At 46.2% G+C, this 22,898-nt stretch overlaps 1 protein-coding gene across 1 annotated transcript in view; it reads left to right on the top strand.

Moving 5' to 3' along the window:
* The window catches only part of SHB (SH2 domain containing adaptor protein B), a 167,777-nt gene that overhangs the window by 136,932 nt on the left and 7,947 nt on the right, over nucleotides 1-22,898 (top strand). The window contains 2 exon segments of the mRNA XM_075067506.1: nucleotides 15,424-15,520; nucleotides 15,523-15,558. Coding sequence (XP_074923607.1) covers nucleotides 15,424-15,520; nucleotides 15,523-15,558 — 133 coding nt within the window.

Below are 22,898 nucleotides of genomic sequence, written 5' to 3' on the forward strand. Positions count from 1 at the left end.
TGGTGTTATTGGCTTAAAATACTGACCCCAAGAAATACTCCACTTTGACAAAGAATATGGCCTGACTCCTTTCAAATAAGACTTTTTAAAAAAAAAAAGGCAAAAAAATTCTCTTTCAAGGCACAACAGTTTTAGACCAGTTTGTCTTAAGTGTCATTTTCATTACTGATACCTCACAATTTAATTGCAGTGGAATTCTAGAAGGATATTTTTGGATACCTCCCCCCCCCCCCCGCACCCCCTGTTCACTAATTTGCTGTATGGCTTCAGGTAGAAAAGAGCAACAACAGGAATTCAAAGGGCTGCCATTCTGCAGCTCAGCAATGGCTTCCTCATTGATTTATGTGGTGACCAGACAGTTTTCCAAGGAGTACAGTAGGCATGTTTCATTCAGTTATGGACAGTCAGCTGTAAATCTTGATTTGTGGCTACTGTCATCTTGAGAGCAAGAAACAAGATTTTCTTTGTAAAAACCCGGTAGCCTTTTATTTTTTTTACAGAATAAACCTTGTCCTTGTTAATAAATATTGGACCAGAGAGGCATTTCCAAGTCTTACTTCTTTTGCGCTATATTAAATAGCTGCTTTCAGTTTTCTGACACCCCTTTAGATACAATGTGAACTTGAATACCTGCAGTGTATAGTTGGTTTTCCATCAGCAGGTTTGCAAATAGAGGCAGACATTGGATGTTGGTCTGTATATAAATACTGCTGGAGCCAGGCAGAACATTTGTCTTCAGTTTTGTTTTGGTCAGACCTAGGGTTCTGAGGAAGCCTGAGTTGTTTTATTCTTCAATTCTGTTCTCTCTGGGTTCTTATGCTGTGCTCATTGCTGTAATATCTGAACTCCTTCCAGTAGTGCATTAAGGAATAGAAGTAACATCTGCCATGTGATGTTCATTCTCTCCTCCTCTGCCACGGAGAAGTAGGTCCAGTTGAGTGTCTTGCTTTTGGAGTGTGGTTTTTAATACATATTTAGCTCTGTTTTTATATTAAGGAAGGCAGATCAAAGAAATGTGTCTGCCCCTTGGAGTGGAAACATGGGGACATTTGTGATGGTTCTTCCTTCTGGGAGATTTGTTCGAGTCTCAGACTAGCCCTGAGAAAGTCCCATTTCCTGCACACATGAGCTTTGTCCCTATTAGAAGAGTTCAGTTGTGCCACGAGATCAGAGTTGTGGACCGTGGTCTTCATCCCAGAGCTTTAAGCTGTTTGACATGACCTGGGCCCAGGCCCTGGAGCTCCTTTTAGATAAGGACTGAAGCTTGGAACTAGATTCCCTATTCTGTGGGAGGTCAGTGTAGGGAGGATGTGCTCATGGTGGTCCATGTTGCTGAGGAGATGCGTTGCCGCTTTCTGTACTAGGTGGAGTTTCTTCTGAAAGCTTTGTGCTCAGGCCTACAGCATTGCTGTAGTGCAGCCAAGAAAAACAGGCCAGGCCCTTGTGTGCCAGGATGGGACAATCTCTTCTAGCGAAGCAGAGAAGATAGAAAGTGTGGCTCATGCTGCTGTGTGAAAGCTTAGGGCCAGTGACGAATTCATGAGCAGCTTTCCTGAGCCAGGACCCGAGTTGACCAATAGTGGGTGTGACAGGAGGTTGCACCATGGCTGCGAACTCTTCCAAGTGCTCCCCTCTGTCCATCTGCGTCACTTCTGTTTTACTCGCGTGCAGTACCTGCCTCTAGTGCTACTGTGAAGCTAGAGGCTAACTGGCATGTCAGATGGCATCCTTCCCTAAATGTCCCCACAGCTGCTTGCAGCTTGGGAAAAGCACTTGACTAACATCAGGTTACTGTTGTTTACCCAGTCTCCATATGGGATTCCTAAATCTTCCCACCGTGAGCCTGTAGAAATGCAATATACTGTCGTAGTGATTAGGAAACGCCTGGATCCCAGGCTCTGGTCAGTGTTTGCAGAAGTGGCCATTGGCTTCGGTGCTTTGTTGTTTGTTGCATAACCTGGGCACCCCAGTCCCAAAGCTCCCACTTACTTCAGGAGGATCTGGGGGGATGGAGGGACTCGGCCCTTCTGAAAGTCAGACGGAAAGTGGCGCACCCAGAACGAGAGGCCCCCTTGGAACAGCGCCTGAGAATAAATATTACAGCTGGTATCGTTTGCCACTGCCCTGCGTCCCTGTATCCAGGCTCAGGAGGGTCACCAAATTTATCAAAGGATCTCAACATGTCCACCATCTCTCTTTGCAGGGGAGCACGGGAGGGGAGAGGGGTCATGCCCAAGGCTTCTCTGCCCTCTGCTGTTCACCAGCTGCTACACTGGGCTGTTGGTAGTTGGCAGTTTAGAGCAGTCAGCCCATGAGCGGGAAGGGAACGGTGCACTCCTGGGCCAGGGCATCATATCGGGGCCTATTTCCTTATTACTTTCTCCAGGGGTCCCTGAGTGGGAACTGGCACATGGTGGTGTCTTCAGAATCCCAGGAGCAGGAATCCCCTAGAGGATCTGTTGTCTGTGGTTTAGTGGCAGGGTTTTCGAACATCATCTAGCATTCACAGTGGGAGGCAGTGCTTCTACTGGGACTTCTGTCTTAGCAGTCTGACACAGGTGTGCAACAGGCATGAAACCGAATTCAGTGTTAGGCCAACGCCATTTTACGTGGAGCCATGAAGACAAAAGTGGTGCCTTTTCTGTGCATCTGGAAAGCTCTCCCGTAGTCTAACACACTTGCTTGCTGAAACAGTTCAGTTTGGGTGTTGCTACAAAGATGGCTCTGTTAGGATTCACTGCTGTTTTGTTCAGCATGCAGAGAGGGAATATGTTCACAGTAGTCTGAAATAAGCTTTAATTCAGTACATAACCACAAAGATTAGCTTGAAAATGTGTAAACGTCTCCAAGGCTGAAAGGATTAACTCTTCTAAACAGGATGAAAAGAGCAGTGCAGATGACAGCTTCGTTTGATGGCGTCACCAAATGTTTGCTGAGATATGCAGCTCAGAATGCAAGCATGAGACACGTCCACACAGGCTGAGTCCAGATCATTGTCCGAAGTTGTGAAATTCAGGGGAAAACTGTTTCCAGCCAGACTGCACGCATGCCCCCACTGCCCTGGTGCTGGCAATGTGACGGGGGTACAGTGTTTGCACCTGGGGCAATGTCTCATTCAGCTGGCGGCATAGACGATTCTGCTCCCGATTCCTGTAGGAGCAGGGTGACTCTTTCTGCCTCCCCATAGGCAGCTCAGCCTACGCTTGCAGTACTTGGTGTGCATGCACATAGAGGTTGCTATTAGAAAGGAGATGTGATGCCGTAGTACGGACTTACTGTGATCATTCTCAGCTTTCACCTCTTCTCGGTGCAGTTTCTTGGTCCCCTGGGTGCTCTCTCCCTACCTCTCTGGCAGGTTCTTGCCCCACAGCTCCTTTTCCCACAACATACTGTCTGCCTCCCTGCCGCTGGGTGCTCTGCTGCCCACTCTGTTTCCTCCTTTTACCTGCCAGTGACTACAGTAGGAGAGCAGATCCTGAGCTTTTCCCCCTCTCAGCAGCCCAGTGCTGGTCATCCTTTCCCCCCAGTGCTGAGGGGGGCCATGTCCCACTGTCTGGGGAGTTCCAGCACATCCATGTCCTCCTGTTGCAGCCTGTGGGTTGCTTGGGTATTCGCCCAGGTGTGTTATTCCTCTCCAGTAAAGCATGAGCCACAGGAGCAGCTAAGTCAAATGCTGATTCATAAATAGGCTCTATCCTAAGTGTGATTCTGAAGTTTTATCATTGATGCATCCTACCGCATCTGTGACAGTGTCACCAGCCCCTCTGGCAGGGTTTGTACCTGCTGTGATAATACTGGCCAGCTTCATTGTGGTGCTTCGTAGAAGGGATGTTGCTAGAGGCTACCGTGAAAGAACTTTCTCAGTTAGCATGGTAATGTCTCCGAAGCTGTTGACAGTCGACAGGGCTAATGAATTAATGCAAACATCCTGCAAATGAATGCATCCTGAGATCAAATGATGTGCTGAAAGTCAGGGAAACACATCTATGCATGTAAATGAAATCCAGAATTCACTAATAGCATGGAAATTGGTAGGACCTGATTGTCAGAGGCACTGAGCAATGAAACTAATGGGATTTTGGGAATGATGAGAATTTGAGGTGAAACCAATAAGCAGTAAGGAAGAAAACCCATTTCCGTAGCGCTAGGAAAGCCAATCCCAGCCAGGTAGGTGTGTGCCAGAAAGAAACTCAATGTATCCTTGTTCCTAGATCACTCTACAGCGTCATCCCACTTCGGTGCAGTGAGCCGTGAAGGGGGCGCGCTCTAGGGCCTTTCCCAACTCGGATGCCTCTGGGGGGGCTGTGTGGCTGAACTTGGAGCTGACAGGGGAGGGGAGGGGAGGGGAGGGAAGGGCTTTTTCCTGTCATGTAAGACTTCTGAGAAATATTAGCAATGCTTAGGCTCCCTTAGCAAAGCTGCCTCTCAGGCTTGGCCCAGAGAATGGGTATTTCATCAGTTCTTCTCTTAGTGCTGTGATTTGTCACTCAGATCTGCTTCCGTGGTGGACAGCTGGGCTTAAGGCTAATTACTGTTGGCTGACTTGTCCAGGGGTGTCGGGACAGAACCTCTAGGTGCTGGCATGAGCATAAACAGTGGAGCTTATGATCACTGTCCCCAGCGAGTGGGGCCCAGTGAAGATGCGGGAGGAGCTGTGGGGAGAGCTGCTCTGCCTGAGGGCCACTGCAGCAGGCCCTGTTGAACATCTCTGGGTTTGTTTCTGTGATGCAAATAGCCTGTGTTTGTCAGCTGGTGGGGAGAGGCCAGGGAAGCTCTCCAGTGCCAACGCACTCTGAGTGAGTCCCAGCTGCATGAATATGGGGCAGCAAAGTTGGTAGGCGATCGCAGACAGGTGACACTCCAGCACTGTGTCGGGCCACGATGTTCCCTGCCAGGGTGTTCATGCAGAAAATGGGGTCGGCTGCAGAAACGTGTCCTCTCCTCTCCTGGAGACAGGGTAGCTAGCGTCAGAGTGGCTGTAATTCTGTGCTGGCTGATTCCTGGGTACTTTCATAGCAAGGAGCGTGCTTCCCTCCCATGCTTCAGTTGGGCAACATGCAGCAACAGAAACCCATTTGTGTGTGAGTGCGTGTGTGTGCAGGCTGCTAGGGGCCATGTGCTGGGAGCGAGGCTGAGCCCTGAGTTGGGGGCGGGGCTTACCTGATTAGGGGTCCTATATAAGGAGCCAGGCACTCAGGCAGCGGCACAGACAGCTGCAGCGGCACAGGAGCCAGCAAACAGAGCTGCTAACAGGGGAGTTTCAGTGGGAGTTTCCAGGGGGAGGTTCCAGAGGAGACTAAAGCAGAGAAACCAACAAGCCAGAAGAGGGAAGGGGCAGGGGTCTGCCAGCAGCCCAGGCCTTGTTGGTGTCCTGTGGTGCGGTGTGAGGCTTGAACTGCCAGGCACAGAGTTGGAAGGGCATGATTGAGACAGAGGCAGCAGGTAGAGACACACTGAGGATGACCGGATGCGGTAGCTGTGGCATGTACATGGTCCTGGAGGGGGCACCTGAAAGGAGTTTTGTCTGCATGAAGTGCCGCCTGATAGAACTGCTGGAAGAAAAGATAAGAGGACTGGAGATGCAGGTGGAAACTCTGGCTGAGTTTAGAAGGGGGTTTGAGCAGATGATGGAAGACAGACATGATGAGGCACAGGGGATAAGCTCAGACGAGCAGATGGAAGCAGGACGAAAGAATTCTGAGGAGCTGCTGGGTGAGGAAAGTGGAAGGTGGAAGCATGTGACTAGGAGAACCAGGCAGAGGAAAAGACGGGCCAGCGACGGAGAAATAGAACTCAGGAACAGGTTTGGTGAGTTGGAAAATGAAGATGGAGCACAGCAGGTGCTCGCTGAAGGAGAGAGGGCGAGGAAAAAGAGGCGAGCGGCTAGTCCTGCAGAAGGAGGGGAGGAGTCAATGGAGGCGACACCCAGTATGAGCCCTAGGAGGATTGCGAGGGCGAAGACGAATCGAGAGGGCTTGCGGCCAGCTGGTGCGGGGGATAGACCGGAGAATCACACTGTCGCCAGGAAAAGGCAAGTCTACGTGATTGGAGACTCTTTACTGAGAAGAATAGACAGGCCTGTAACTAGACCTGATCGGGAGAACAGAAGGGTGTGCTGTCTGCCGGGGGCTAAGGTACAGGATGTGGACCTGAGGCTGAAAAGGATCCTAGCGGGAGCGGGAAAGAATCCGTTGATTGTCCTTCATGTGGGAACGAATGATACGGCTAGTCACTCGCTGGACTGTATCAAGGAGGACTATGTCAGACTGGGGAAGACGCTCAAGGAAATCGAGGCTCAGGTGATCTTCAGTGGGATTCTGCCGGTTCCTAGAGAAGGGCGACGAAGGAGTGACAAGATTATGACGATTAACAGATGGCTCAGGCAGTGGTGCTATAAGGAGGGCTTTGGGATGTACGGTCATTGGGAAGCATTTACGGACAGACGACTGTTCTCTCGGGATGGACTTCACCTAAGTAAGGAGGGAAATAGACTTCTAGGATGGAGGCTCGCCGACCTCATTAAGAGAGCTTTAAACTAGGAAGTTGGGGGAGATGGTTGGGAGATGTCCAGGAGATCTCCACGCCAGAATTTAACCTGGAGAGGGAAGTAAACAAAGTGAGAGGGGATACGCTTGTGGACCGAAGAATTGACCCAAGGAGGAAAAGCGGAGTAGAAACTAGACTAACAGGTGATGCTGGTGGTAGAAGGTCTGTGCACGACGGGGTAAAGAATGTCACTGATGCCAAACGCCAAAAATTAAAATGTCTGTACACTAATGCGAGGAGCCTAGGTAACAAGATGGAGGAACTGGAGCTACTGGTGCAGGAAGTGAAACCGGATATTATAGGGATAACAGAAACCTGGTGGAATAGTACTCATGACTGGAGTACAGGTATTGAAGGCTATGTGCTGTTTAGAAAAGACAGGAAGAAAGGCAAAGGTGGTGGAGTAGCATTGTACATCAATGATGAGGTGAACTGTAATGAAATAAGAAGTGATGGAATGGATAAGACGGAGTCTGTCTGGGTAAAAATCACGCTGGGTAAAAAAGCTACTAGAGCTTCCCCTGAGATAGTGCTTGGGGTGTGCTACAGACCGCCGGGATCTGATTTGGATATGGATAGAGACCTCTTTAATGTCTTTAATGAAGTAAACACAAAGGGGAAATGTGTGATTATGGGAGACTTCAACTTCCCGGATATAGACTGGAGGACGAGTGCTTGCAAGAATAATAGGGGTCAGATTTTTCTGGATGTGATAGCGGATGGATTTCTTCATCAAGTAGTTGAAGTACCTACGAGAGGGGATGCCATTTTAGATTTGGTTTTGGTGAGCAGTGAGGACCTTGTAGAAGAAATGGTGGTAGGGGACAACCTTGGTTCGAGTGATCATGAGCTGATTCAATTCAAATTAGATGGAAGGATAAACAAACGTAGATCTGGGATTAGGGTTTTCGACTTCTCGAGGGCTAATTTTAAAGAGTTAAGGAAATTAGTTAGGGAAGTGGATTGGACGGAGGAACTTGTGGATTTAAATGCGGAGGAGGCCTGGAATTACTTTAAGTCGCAGCTGCGGAAACTGTCGGAAGCCTGCATCCCAAGAAAGGGGAAAAAAACCATGGGCAGGAGTTGTAGGCCAAGCTGGATGAGCAAGCAACTCAGAGAGGGGATTAGGAAAAAGCAGAAAGCTTACAGGGAGTGGAAGAAAGGCGGGATTAGCAAGGGAAGCTACCTTAGTGAGGTCAGAACATGTAGGGATAAAGTGAGGAAGGCTAAAAGCCGCGTAGAACTGGACCTTGCAAAGGGAATCAAAACCAATAGTAAAAGGTTCTACAGCCACATAAATAAGAAGAAAACAAAGAAAGAAGAAGTGGGGCCGCTATACACTGAGGATGGAACGGAGGTTAAGGATAACCTAGGCATGGCCCAATATCTAAATAAGTACTTTGCCTCGGTCTTTAATAAGACTAGTGAGGAGTTTAGGGATGATAGAGGGATGATAAACGGGAATGTGGATATGGAGGTGGATATTACCGCATCTGAGGTAGAGGCCAAACTTGAACAGCTTAATGGGACAAAATCGGAGGGCCCGGACAATCTCCATCCGAGGATATTAAAGGAACTGGCGCGTGAAATTGCGAGCCCGTTAGCGAGAATTTTTAAGCAATCGGTAAACTCGGGGGTTGTACCGTACGACTGGAGAATTGCTAACGTAGTTCCTATTTTTAAGAAAGGGAATAAAAGTGATCCGGGTAATTATAGGCCTGTTAGCTTGACGTCTGTAGTGTGTAAGGTCTTGGAAAAAATTTTAAGGGAGAAAGTAGTTAAGGACATTGAGGTCAATGGTAATTGGGACGAATTGCAACATGGATTTACTAAAGGTAGATCGTGCCAAACCAACCTGATCTCCTTCTTTGAGAAGGTGACGGATTACTTAGACAAAGGAAATGCGGTAGATCTAATTTACCTCGATTTCAGTAAGGCGTTTGACACGGTTCCGCATGGGGAACTGTTAGTTAAATTGGAAAAGATGGGGATGAATGTGAAAGTTGTAAGGTGGATAAGGAACTGGTTAAAGGGGAGACTCCAGCGGGTCGTACTGAAGGGTGAACTGTCAGGCTGGAAGGAGGTTACTAGCGGAGTCCCTCAAGGATCGGTTTTGGGACCGATCTTATTTAACCTATTTATTACTGACCTTGGCACAAAGAGCGGGAATGTGTTAATAAAGTTTGCGGATGACACGAAGCTGGGGGGTATTGCTAACACGGAGAAGGACCGGGATACTATTCAGGAAGATCTGGACCACCTTGTACACTGGAGTAATAGTAATAGGATGAAATATAATAGTGAAAAGTGCAAGGTCATGCACTTAGGGATTAATAATAAGAATTTTAGATATACGTTGGGGACGCATCAGTTGGAAGCGACGGAGGAGGAGAAGGACCTTGGGGTATTGGTTGATAGCAGGATGACTATGAGCCGCCAATGTGATATGGCTGTTAAAAAAGCAAATGCGGTTTTAGGATGCATCAGGCGAGGTATTTCCAGCAAGGAGAAGGAGGTGTTAGTGCCGTTATATACGGCGCTGGTGAGACCCCACCTGGAATATTGTGTGCAGTTCTGGTGTCCCATGTTTAAGAAGGATGAATTCAAACTGGAACAGGTTCAGAGACGGGCTACTAGGATGATCCGAGGAATGGAAAATCTGCCTTATGAAAGGAGACTTAAAGAGCTTGGCTTGTTTAGCCTGGCCAAAAGAAGGCTCCGGGGGGATATGCTTGCTCTATATAAATATATCAGGGGGATTAACGTTAGGGAGGGAGAGGAATTATTTAAGTTTAGTACTAATGTAGGCACGAGGACGAATGGGTACAAACTGGATATTAGGAAGTTTAGACTTGAAATTAGACGAAGGTTTCTAACCATTAGGGGAGTGAAGTTCTGGAACGGCCTTCCGAGGGAAGTAGTGGGGGCAAAAGACTTATCTGGCTTTAAGACTAAGCTTGATAAGTATATGGAGGGGATGTTATGATGGGATAGTTTAATTTGGGCAATTGATTTTGGATTATCGGCAGATAAGTCTGCTCAATGGTCTGTGAGGGGATGTTGGATGGGATGGGAACTGAGTTACTGCAGAGAATTCTTTCTTGGGTGCTGGCTGGTGAGTCTTGCCCACATGCTCAGGGTTTAGCTGATCGCCATATTTGGGGTCGGGAAGGAATTTTCCTCCAGGGCGGATTGGCAGGGGCCCTGGAGGTTTTTCGCCTTCCTCTGCAGCGTGGGGCATGGGTCGCTTGCTGGTGGATTCTCTGCAGCTTGAGGTCTTCAAACCACAATTTTGAGGATTTCAATAACTCAGTCATGGGTTAGGGGTTGTTATAAAAGTGGATGGGTAGGGTTCTGTGGCCTGCCTTGTGCAGGAGGTCAGACTAGATGATCATATTGGTCCCTTCTGACCTATGAGTCTGTGAGTCTATGAGTCTATGATAATTTACGGTGCACACAGACACACACTCTGGGATTGATCCTTCTTATAGACCTAGCACATAACACAAAAACAGCCACACTGGGTCAGGCTTATGGTCCATCCAGTCCAATATCCTGTCTGCCAACAGTGGCCAATGCCAGGTGCTTCAGAGGGAATGAACAGAACAGGGCAATTACTGAGTGATCCATCCCCTGTCGTCACATCCCAGCTTCAGACAGAGCACCTCTTGGGGAATGTGTTGTAAATGTCTCGAGTGCAGATTGCTGTCCTGCAGCTAGTGTCGAGTCCGATTTCCAATACATGGAGAATGCAACATTTTGCTTTACAGAATAGACCCCAACAACGTAAAGAAGTTGCTATGTTCTGGGATCTTCATTAGAAAGCGAGCTCTGAGTCAGCACAGCTCATCCTCTCTGCAGGTTCAGGGTGCGGTTGGCCTCTGATAGGGTGTGAAATTGGCTTCCCTCACACTGGGGCCAGCCACGCCTGCCATCTATGATCACTAGCACTCCCTTGGGAAGGGCAGAGATATTTCATGCTCCCCCTGCACACCAGCCATCAGACTGGGCCTGTGCTGGGCTGTGTCCAGGGAGGGGGTTAGCAGACGTCACACTCCCTTTGTCTGCGTGAGGGTTCCTGCAGGCGAAACGCCTCCAGAAGCTGCGGTCCATGAACTGTGGCACCACAGCACTAGCCACCTACCTGGCTTGGTGGCCGTGGGCAGGCTGAGCCCTGGAGCAGTTTGCACTGTGGGTTGTGTTGCATTGACATGGGTGTGGAACACCGACATGGGGTCATTGGCAGTAACAGCTGGTGCTGCATTTGAGAGCAGGAGCCTAGCCGCTGTCCCTACACCATTTCCTTGCCTGGCCTAGTGAGACTCAGCTCTGAGAAGAGGAGCGGGTGAATGGGGAATGCAGAGACCTACGCACACTGCTCTAGAACCCAGCAGGCTGGGAGAAGCAGAGGAATATTTATTCCTCCCGGGGTTTGCGATCCAGAGTTACAAAACCACACTTCCCCAAGCAGGGCTGGCTTTAGGAGGTGTGGGGCCTGATTCGAATAGTTTTGATGGGGCCCGGCAGGGATGACTCACCCGGTGGTGCTCCGGGTCTTCCGTGGCTCTGAAGGACCCACCACCGAAGACCCAGGGTACTGCCAGGTGAGTAAAAATTAAAAAGGCGCCTAAGCTAGGCACTCTTCTTTAGTACGCGGGGCCCTCTTAGGCGCTGGGCCTGATTCGGGGGAGTTGAGGGAATTGGCCTAAAGCCGGCCCTGTTCTCAAGGGCACTGGCACAGACACCCATCCAGCCCATCAGTCTGCCTGGCCATTTATCAGGGTGCACAGAGCCTCTGGTGAAGGGAACTAAGGTGGTAATGGATACTGAATCATGCATGTTCAGCCCTGGTTTGAGATTGTAATAGATAAAAGTAAAATAAAAAAACCTGCAGATCCAGAGTCTTTTGCCAACTTCCATTTAAAGCAGGAGGAAATGGCTGTGATTTAGTGCTGCTGCTCTTCCACCATAGCCTTGAGTTGCGAATGCCCGTCCAGGCTCTCGAGGCAAGGAAACCTCTATGGCTGATAAATCACCCTTGATGAGTAGGCGTATGTTTCCTCTCCGCGTTCCTGCAATGGAATACAAGAATGCACAAGTGAATATTTTCCAAGGTGAGAGCCGAGATGGAAAGATCCGCTCAATCTTTGTAACATAACATCCCACAAATATTTCTAGCCTTGCATCTCATCTTCATAGGCCTTTGTTCTAAGGTAGCTGCTTTAGCTGCTGTATATGGCTTATTCTTTCTTGTTCCTCCGTTATTTTTAGACAAAGTCTGTAACTGATAGTACTGATAAAGATGGGAAGCACCAAGGGCCACTGATGTGCATAAACAGCGAGGTGCAGCCTCAGTGAGTGGTAATTTCTGCTAATAGTCCATGCACGGGTGATTGAATCTGTCCATAAGAATGTCTAGTGTATGGTCATACACAGCCTGATAGGTCAGTCTGAGATTAAAATGAACAACTGGCTGGATTGTCGCTCTGGGAGCCGCAGCAGAATTTCCAGGCACACTGAGGTGGTAGCTTTGCCCTTCTTTAAATGTGCTTTTGGGAAGGCAGCTCCCCAAAGAGATTATTTACAGCCCCACGCATGGCGGTCTCTGAAAGGCGCCTCGCCTCCCCTCCGCCCCTGCACTCTCCCCAAGGCCCAGCCGCCGTTTGGCTCCAAGATAACGAAAACGTCTCTTGTGGTTATTCTGTTGGTTAATTATCCACTCGATGCTAACGCTGAGTTATTAGCAGCATTCTGCCATCTCTTTCCAGGTTTGTATGCCCTAAGAGCAGTGACTGCAAGCCTTGGATGCAACTTCAGAGTATCCTTGTGATTCTAAAAGTAACCCAAGGCAGAAGCCCCTTGAAGCTGGGCTGCGGCTGCAGCCCAGACAGGCTCTCTTTGGCAGTGTGTTAAAATAAGCTCTCAAGGGGGCAGCTATTGAATTTCTTCTCTGTTATCTATTTGTGTGTCACACTTCGCTGTTGTTTCTTCTAAGTGTAATAGATTTGAGAAGCGATTACTTCACCAGATAGAAATATCAATAATAAACGCAGCTGTATGGAGACACCTTTAATGAAACGGCTTTTAAATTACTGCAATTCCTTTTCATTTTTTAATTAATATGCTCTGTACAGCACTAAGCTGTTTATCGGCAGCATTTTCCTCCTACAGTGATCCCTCTGAACACAGAGGAGTCTGTCAGAAGCCTGATGCGGATCTTACGCTCACTCTGTGCATCAGAAAACCAGCTTGAGGCGTCTGGGTATTGCCATAATATGCATATTTAATAACTTGTGTAATTATAGTCAGTTCTTTAATTAATATTTACACTTTTCAGGCTGTTAATGGACACGCTTCTCACGAGGAGGGTTCATCTTTTATTTATTAATGGAAAGAGCATTTTTTTTAGAAGTGTCAGTTTTCCAAACTCGATAGCAGGTTCCACGGCTCAGCCCATGGCTCCTGTTGCTCTGTCTGTCTGATGTGGTAGCCATTGCAATGCTCAGTGCTTTTGTGCAGCCATCCCAGAGCACTGGACAAAGGAGATGGGATTTTACGCATGTGTCCTGCTAGAGGTCACACAGCGGGTCAGGAACAGAATCCAGGAGTTCTGACTCTCAACCTCGTGTCCTGGCTGCTAGGCTACACTCTGGCCACTACAGAGTGACAGCCCCTGAGCCAGAAAGGCTCATTAAGGGCCACCTACGACCTTGTTGGCCCCCAGCTGCCTGTTCTGGCTATCAGGGACTGAGAAGTCTGCTCAAGCCCTTGGGAGGGGGGGTTAGGGGTAGTGAGGAATGCCTGACACCCATACAAATGGCCCCAAAGAACATAATGTTTGCAGGACCTGAGTTGGGGGGCGGACCCAGTGAGTCCTTTAAGAGCAGGAGATGGTTGCCTGCAGACTTGGCAGGCTTCCCACCCAGAACTCCAGGAGCAACTAACTAGATGTTCCCTTCAGCTTTTCAGGGGCAGTTGTCAGCTAATGGCTGATTTGAAGGGTTCCATCAGTACATCGTTGTAGTTATGGATGTGACTGCATTGTGGTACAAAGCCTGTAGAGGAGATATTGGGAGAGCCGTGGCATCCAAAGGCAGATAAATCCCCCACCACCACCAGTTGCATAGGTATTGCACAGTTTAAAAAATGCAGCTCCTCACAAATGCACTCTCGTGAATGAACTCTAGCCATAAACACTGATGATTTGTGTTGATGTATGTGGGTGTTGAATTAAAAAAAAAAAAGGCAATCAGCTCTGAGATTAAGTAAATTTTTGGAACTGTATTAGTAGCAGTCATGCTGCAAAACCTTGTAATTAATGTAGGCACATTCTGGGCCAAAGAATAAAACTGAATCTTTGTTGTGTATCAGTGAATAAATCAATTGCATTAGAGGGCACAGAGATGGAGATTTAATTTAGAGAAAATTTTTCACCCTGTGGAAATAGGCTGCCAAGAAATTGATAGAGTGCCAGCCAGGAGTGGATTTGCTATCTAAAGTCCAAATTACAAAGAGATGAAACTGACCTTTCTAAATTGCGTTTCCAAGTCATCTTAAGTGTTGCTGAAGCTGAAGGTGCTTTGCATATTAATACATTTAGGAGTGCTACCTTTTCCATTTTGGTTCATTTAGATGGAGGTTCTTCTGTCTGTTTAAATTGGGATTGACGTGTAATGAGTTGCTCTTGTCCTCAGTTTTACATCACTCTGCCTGTGACTGGTATTTATATTGCTTTGGCACAAATGTCTCCTATATAGTTACAGAAGGGAGAAATGCTGATCTTTAGGTCATCCTGCATTTGGAACTCTCAAAGGGGAATTCTGAAGGTGAAGTAACAGTTAGTAATTGTGCAATCATATGTGTTTAAAAACAGCGTTCATTTTCACCTGAATGTTGCGTAGATTCCTGAGCATTTCCTATGCAATGAAACGTGCACCACTGCCTGTGAGGCTTGGAGGGGTTTTATATTGTGCGTTTGTGCCATTCTGAGACTTTCCCCAGTGTGTTTGCATTTCTTTTCTCTGTTTGGTGCACTGAGTTCCGATTCCAGGAAAAAGGAAGAATGACACCCAGATTGTATATCAAGATTAGGTGTCAAGGATTGAAAGGTCTGTCCTTTAATGTCTTATGGCTGCTTTTTTAAAGGGCTGATGTCGGGTTGGGTTTTTTAATTAAACATTGACATGGGCTTCTGAAGCTAGTTGTGTGTGGCATCTCTTGGTGGTTTTGTTTATTTCACAACATTTCGTTTTTATTTATTGAATTTTAAAATTGCATTAGGTGCACTGTACCAGGAGACTGGCTCTACGCCTACAAGTTGCAATAATGTTTCCATATTTGGCAAAAACAGTCTGCAAACTACTCCCCCTGTAGTTGCCAGGTTAGCATTAAATATGACAGTGATGACTCTTGTCATCCTAACTTCACTCAAATGTCATTGATTGAGTAATGACACCATAAACTGCCCCCCCCCCCCAGTCTGTGTCTCTTGTGCCTTAGGAAAGCCGTCCATGTCCAATCAGTGAAGAGTAGGGGAGGATATTTAGCCTGTGTTGGGGGGGATTTTGGACTTTTTATTCTCTTTCCCCTTGGGGGAGCAGTCCATAGCCAGCTTTGAGCCGGCTCCTTCACCACGCTGACAGCAGCTCCCAGCGTGGGGGGCGGGGGAGTGGATCTGGGACGGGAATGCACTGCAGGTCCCTGAACGGCGCTTGGCTCTTTGAGAGCCATAGGCAACGGATGTGCATTAGAGCTTCCTAGACACCAGCTCCCCAACATCTGTCCTTGCCCCCAGGGATACAGCAGAGGGAAATAAAGCAGAATCCTGTAGCTGTCCTGATGACTCCTGTCATGGCTTCCTTCTCTCCATATCTGCAGCAGGAAGGGAGGCTCGACGGGGCAGCCAGGAACACTCACTCAAACACAGATAGGACTAGGGCCCTTTCCAGGAAGCACAGGGCAGCGCCGTAAAACATGTCTTCTGCAGGTGTCAGAGCAACTACATGTAATCAGGTCAGCACTTGTGATCTCCAGCATTATTGGCACTTTCAGTTCACTCTAAGCTGACACTTGAGTAAGGGTCTCCGCTCTCACGCAAGCGCTTTGCTAGTTATTGCATGTCTCATTTGGAACAAGAACTGGTCTGATCAGTTACAAATGCACAAGGACAGATGTGTGTATCCTGCTGGCACGCAGGGGCGGGGGGAGTGGCAAAGATGAGGAATCCCTTTGCGGCTCTCACCAGAGTGTTTGGAGGCAGGTGAAGAATTCAAAGGAACAGGACCCACCCCCCTAGGACAGACATCTCAGGGGATCTGCCAGAGCCGTCAGCGCTTCTCAAGCAGCCCCAGGTAACATGGTGGTAACATCTACTTAGATTTCCAAGAGAGGACCCGGCCTGCCATGGGTATGAACTTCAAAGAAATCGTTCAGGCAGTTTAGTCCACAGTACAGATGAGAAGTGACTGTTTGGAGGGCGTAGGAGATCTCTTAACAACCAGCCTACAAGTTCTGTTTTAATTAGAGCTGCAGTTATCTGTCCATGTGTACAGACTCTAATGCAAAGTCATTCAGCCCATGGAATTCAGCGTGTGTCTGAGCAGCAGTCAGGTTTACATGACGGGAGAAATTACCATCTAGTGGGGTGCTAATTCATGAACTCAGACTTACATGTCAAGATGCTCAGTAGGTCTATAAAAAAGAAAATCTCTTGTGCAAGTGCCTAAGTATATGCTTGCTTGATAGATGGCTCTATGTCCCTGGGGTGAAGGGGAGGTATTTTCAGAATTAGTACCATGCCAAAACACATGTTCATCTAGTGTTCTACAACATGGCAACCCGACCATGCTTTAACCTCATACGCACACTTGCTTCTCCAATCTTCAGCTTAATCTGAAAGTCCATATTCAGATCTATAACTATTGTATCTGTATTCCTTGCTTGCTCGGTGGTCTGTTTCTGACAGTCTTGGGAGTAGGATTCCCTTGGTAATGCCCACCCCTAAATCCATATTCACCCTGGACTCGGTATAAGATTTGATAACCTGTCAGAGGCCAGGCTATTCAGGGTTTAGGCTGATATGCCTTTCAAGTAGTTGCCTCCCGCTCCCGAGACACTGCACTGGCCTCGGTCAAGCATGAAGAAGTCAGCCTTTGCCCCAAGCTTCCTGGCTGGTGTTTCAATGTCAAGCTTTTCACAATGTGGTTATTTTAGAAGGAGATTACTCTACAAGTCATCTAAACAACGCAAAAATGTGTCAAAATAGGGCCAAGCTGCTCTGACTGGTGTAGAAGGGGAGTAATTCCACTTTAAGTCATTAGTCACATCAGCGTAAGCCTGGGTGAGAACAGAAGATACTTCTGGTATCTTCTACCAATGTGTAGAAAAATATTTACCGAGGGCCTGATTTTGCACACTCAGAAGCACAAATGTAACTCCCCAGGCGTGAGTAGGCTGAGACTATCAGTGTGAGCTGAGTTACACACATGTTTAAGTGTTTTCAGGACTGGGCTGTAGAATAGAAGACCCCAGATCTTGGAAAACCAGAAACCTTATACATATCTGTGAAAGCAACGAGACCAGTGCTGTGTTTTGGAAATCCTGAATAATCTAGTTAAAGCATTTCCTGAGCCCTTGCAATGTAACTCAGATAGCAAAAGATAATCTTAGTTCCCTTTCCCTGTACAATTTGGGAAGAGCTAGGACATTTTTCATGGTTCTTCAAATAAACATTTTATCCAAAGTGGTTTTTTAATGTATTCCTACTCCTTTTATAATCTAAACAGAAATGACAGGGCCCCTGCTGTTTGTAGATTGGCTTTCCTCAGAAGTACCCTGTCATTTGAAGTTATCCAACAGGCTAACAATCTGGCCCCTCTTTCAAAGCAGCTGATGGAAATCCTTTATAGAGAACTGTGGCTGACACTGCTGTAGCTTTCCCACCTGTTTGATAATGTTGCTGAGGGACATGTTATCAGCCAGTGCTAGAAGAGAGACGCTGTTAATTGCTCTGTGGAGATAGTCGCTGTCAGGTACAGAATGATCTATTGTTGTATCATCTCTTCTTGGAGAAGAACACAGCTGAGCCAAATCCAAAAAAAAAAAGCACCGCGCACACCAGAAGGTCAATTTTTACGTGCTTCTAAGTTGAGGATTCGGCATACTAGTCGCTAAAACCATCCGGGAACCGGAATTGGTTTCACAGGAAATTCTGCAATTTTGAATTGGAACAAAATGTTGTATTTTAAAATTTTCCGTGAAACAGTTTTTTAAAAAAATAGGTTTTGTTTCAGCTGTCTGTATAATATGCGGACAATTGTTTCAAAATGAAAAATGGAAATAGTGCTTAAATGCTGAAGTGGAATGTTTTGACATTATTGAAATTCTTCATTTTCATTTTTTAAAAGAGATGTCATCAAAATCAGCACATCCCATGGAAAGTTCCAATTAAATGGTATCTTCTGATTTAAAAATAAATGGACAGAATTTTTGACCTGTTCTTTTGACCAGTCACCAGAATTTGAATAAGAATTTTTTTGAATTATTTTTTCCTTTTTAAAAAGAAAAGAAAGAAAAAAAACCACTCTGGCATATGTCAGACACGCTGCCACTTCGAGCGATGCCAAAACAAGGTAAGATGAAGTGTAGTTTCAGGAGCTGCCTATAAAGACTCCTCTCCCCCAACCACCACTGCAGACATAGGCACCCTCTCCTCGCAATTAGTTACTCAGTCTAAGAAAAATGCCTAGAAAACTTTTAATTCAAAGGTTCCGTTTCATGACAGTAGTTTTGCTGCAACATATTTCCCTCAGTGCAGTGTAACTGTGTCACACGAACTATTACATCAGTGTAAACAGTTTGGGTCTAAAAGTGTTTAAAAGGCATTTACTGCAGTGATTAGTGTCTAAAAGTATTCACGCTCTGCATTCAAAGCCCAGGGCGATGAATGAAGTAAGAAAAGGCAAAAGAGGTAAATGCTGTATGCACCGAAGCTTTTGATTTGCTTCACTAAAACAGGACCTAGGCAAAGAATAATTGTGCTAATAGACAGGAAGTCAGCAAAATGTGATTATATTTTTAGAAGTCGCTTATTGTACGTAGGCCAAGATTTTCACAAAGGCCCAGGACCCAGCAACTTCTGTGGTCATCAGTGGGCATTGCTGGGTGTTCAACACTTAGGCAGATGGTCTGATTTTTCAAAACTGTGTGGTTTTAAGAGACCCTGGCCCTGTTTTTGAATTTCTTAGATTTAACAGACATCAACTTGGCAACTTGCAACATTGAGAATGAAAAATCCAGAAATATTAAGACTACTAAAGACATACTAAAACCTAGGAATAAATTCTGTTCTTGATTTTGCAAGTCAAACTAACTTGATATGTTTTTTTTGATGAGATTGCAAGTTTGCTTGATAAAAGTAATAGTATTGATGTAATATCCGGAGCGGAGGCGGCTCTTTAAGGGGTCAATTGCGGCTCGCGGAGCTCAGAACTTTACCCCGCAGGTGGGAAGTGGGGAGAGAAGAGGCAAATTGGCACGCACAGCTCCAGCCCTGCAGGAGGCACTGTAGCTCACAGCTTCACCCTCACAGGAGAGGGTGAGCCAGTGCTCTGGGCTTCAGCAGCCCGTGCTCATTATAATAGGAAATTTCATCACTTTAGTGCTGTTATCGCCTTGCATGCTGCACACTACCAGTGGTGTTTACTGTTCATAAGCCACATTTTGAATAGTTTTTGATGTGTGTTAACCCTACGTTAATTTCGTGGATGACAATGACATCTTCAAACTGTAAGAAACAGAAGTATGAAGAAGAAAACCGAAGTTTTCAGCCAGAATGGGAGGAAGACTTTGCATTCACTAGTAAAGGTGGCAAACCCCTGTGCCTTATCTGCAATGCTTCGTGTTCTCACTACAAAGAGAGCAACTTGAAACATCACTATGAAGCAAATCACAATAACTTTTACATACCCTCCTGGATCAGAATTAAGAAAAAACAAGCTAATTGCATTAAAATTATGCCTCAGCAGTCAACAAGACAGTACTTTTGGCATTCAGTAAGGAAGCTGACACAACAACTGAAGCTAATTTTGTCATGGTATGGAGTATCACTCATGCAAAACAATATTATGATAGTGAATTTGTTTAGACGAATAGTGCGGAAGTGGTTGCAATTTTAGATCCAGCTAGCACAAAACTTCAACTAATACAGTAAATTAGTTTCGTGCCATGCTACAGAGAAGTGAATTTCTCAGATCAGTGCTGAAGTTGCAAGCAAGATGCAAAATGACCTAGAGAATTCTCTAGCTTTCAGCCTAGCTGCGTCAAATCCACAGATATACAAGATAAGCCACAACTAGCGATATTTGTTCGCTGGTCTTCCGTGGATGTAATTGTGAAAGAAGAAATGTTGGACTTAGTGGCACTAAAAGAAACAACCCACAGTGTTGACATGAAGAACATACTTGATAAAGGCTGGATAAACTTGTCAGTGTTGCAACAGATGGAGCAACTGCAATGGTAGGGGGAAAAGTAGGCCTTATCGAACTTTTGAAAAGCGATCCTAAATTTTTGGAATTTCTGTGTGTTCACTGCATCATCCATCATGAGCATCTTGCAGGCAGATATTTCAAGTATGGAAAATGTTATGAAAACAGTTCTGGAAATTGTCAATTTCATCTGCTTGAGTGGGAAGACGCATCAACAGTTCAAAAATTTCATTGAAGAGCTGGATCTGGAAGCCAAACGTAACAGCGTCTCTCTTTCTTTTGTATTGTGAGATGGTTATCAACCAGCAATGTCTTAAATAGGTTTGTGGAACTGATGGAACCTATCAGTATTTTCCTTGAAGGAAAGGAAAAGTCCTATCCACAACTGAACGATGAGCAGTGGATGCCGGATCTGATGTTATGCAGCATCTGCAAACTCCCAATTTGGCACTCCAAGGGAAGGGTAAGATTATTTCTGACCTTACTCAGACAGCCTTCAGCTTCCAGAACAAGTTAAAGCTTCTGCAAAGAGACATTGTGTCAAGAGACTTAAACCGCTTCCCCATCTCAAGAGTAGGGTAAATACATTGCCTAAAATCAAAGTAGAAGATCACTAACTCAAAGAATACAGAGGTAAACTATAAGGACTGCTTGATGACTTTCAGGCCAGGTTTGAAGACTTGCAGAAGTTGAGATCCTGCTTCACCTTTCTTGTAAACCCATTCATGGTTGATATGACCAATGGTGGCTGTCTAATTCCCAAAACCATGGTTACAGAAACATCTACTGTAGAAATGGAACTATTGGAACTCCAGGAGGATCAGGCTTTAAAGATGATGCGTAAATCATGGTCTACAATCAAGTTCTGGATGCAAATACCAGGAATGAAGTATCTTCAACTCAAAAAGACTAGCATGCGACTCATTTAAATTGTGGCGCAACATAGTGCTGTGAATCACTGTAGTCCATGATAAAGTTCGTAAAATTGAAACATGGTGCAGTCCTTACAAATCAGTATCTGACTGAAGTCCTCCATACTCCCTTGACAACATATCAACCAGGTTTCCAAAGACTTATGACCAGGATAGAGACCCGCAAAGCCTCTAGGTCTAGCAGTAATTAGCCTCGATACAGTAAGTAGGATGTTAATATTTTTAAAAATGCGTGTGTAAAGGTTGTTTGTGGCTTGCGGCTCTCAAACTTCTGAAGATTATTGTATGCAGCTCAGAGGGTCAGTAAGTTTGGCCACCTCTGTAATATACTTTGTCTTGCACAAGGCATTTGATTTGGTATCGCACAACAAAACAAACTAGAACGATGTAAAATTACCACGGCACACATTAAATGGATTAAAAACTGGCTAACCGATAGGTCTCGAAATGTAATTATAAAAGGGGAATCATCACCAAGCTGGTCTGTTTCCAATGGGGTCCCATAGGGATCGGTTCTTGGCTGTACGCTATTTAACATCTGCATCAATGACCTGGAAGAAAATATAAAATCACCTCTGATAAAACTGGCAGATGATACACAAGTTAGGGGAGTGGTGAATAATGAAGCAGACCGGTCACTGATTCAAAGTGATCTAGATTGTTTGTTTGGTAAACTGAGTACAAGCAAACATTATGCGTTTAATAGAGTTTAATGTCAGTGTATCCATCTGGGAACAAACAACGTAGGCAGTAGTACAGGATGGGGGACTCTATTCTGGGAAGCAGGGACTAGAAAAGACTTGGGAGCTGTGGTGGATAATTCACTGAACATGAGCTCCCAGTGTGTTCCTGTGGCCAAAAGAGCTCATGTGATCTGGGATGGAATCTTGGTTAGGTGCAGAGAGGTTCTTTTAGCTCTGTGTTGGGCGCTGGTGGATTGCGGCTGGAATCCTGTGTCTAGGTCTGGTGCCCACAATTCAAGAAGGATGTTGATAAATTGGAGAGGGTTCAGAGAAGAGCCACAAGAATGACTGAAGGGTCAGAAAACCTGTCTTCTAGTGATACACCCAAGATGCTCAACCTATTTAGCTTAACAAAGAGAAGAGTGAGGGGTGACTTGATCTCAGTCTATTTGTGTCTGCATGGGGGAGAATATTTAATAATGGGCTTTTCAATCTGGCAGAGAAAGGTCTACCACAATCCAATGGCTGGAAGTTGAAGCTTGACAAATTCAGAATGGAAATAAGATGTAATTTTTTAGCAATGAGGGTAATTAACCATTGGAACAATTTACCTAGGGTTGTGGCAGATTCTTCATCCCTGACAGTTTTTGAATCAAGGTGGGATGTTTTTCTAAAAGCTCTGCTTTGGGAATTACTGTGGGGCAGGTTTTGGGCCTGTGCTGTGCAGGAGGTCAGACTTCATATTGTCCCTTCTGGCCTTGGAATCTATGAATTCCTGTTTGGTCCAATGGCACCCAAGTAACCGAAAGCAGGACTTGGGGCGCAGGTTATTGTAGCCACATTACACAGCCTATACGCATTCTACAAATGCTCCACGAGTGCAAGACCAGCACAAGGACCCATATGTAATGTTACCATTGCTGTGGGGGGTGGGCATAGGGCAGAGAAGCCATGCACACACACTCTGACCCATAGCATACCATTCCACAGCAGCTACTGCTGCCAGGACCCACTGGCTGAAAGCTGTGCTGCAGTGAGCAGTAGCTGCTCCTGCACTAGCAGCTGTGGTGGGGTTGCATGGGCTGTACTCCACGCTCTGCTCTGGGCATGCCCCCTTCACATACTCCGCCTTCCCGAGTGCCCCAGAACGGAACACTCCTAATCATAAACCGAGGGGGGGGGAAGGGGGGGGAAATGGGCATGAAAATGTTCCCATTTATTCACTGTTCAATGGATGACAGCACTGTGTGCAA

The sequence above is a fragment of the Chelonoidis abingdonii genome, chromosome 6, assembly GCF_003597395.2.
Source record: "Chelonoidis abingdonii isolate Lonesome George chromosome 6, CheloAbing_2.0, whole genome shotgun sequence".
Lineage (NCBI taxonomy): Eukaryota > Metazoa > Chordata > Testudines > Testudinidae > Chelonoidis > Chelonoidis abingdonii.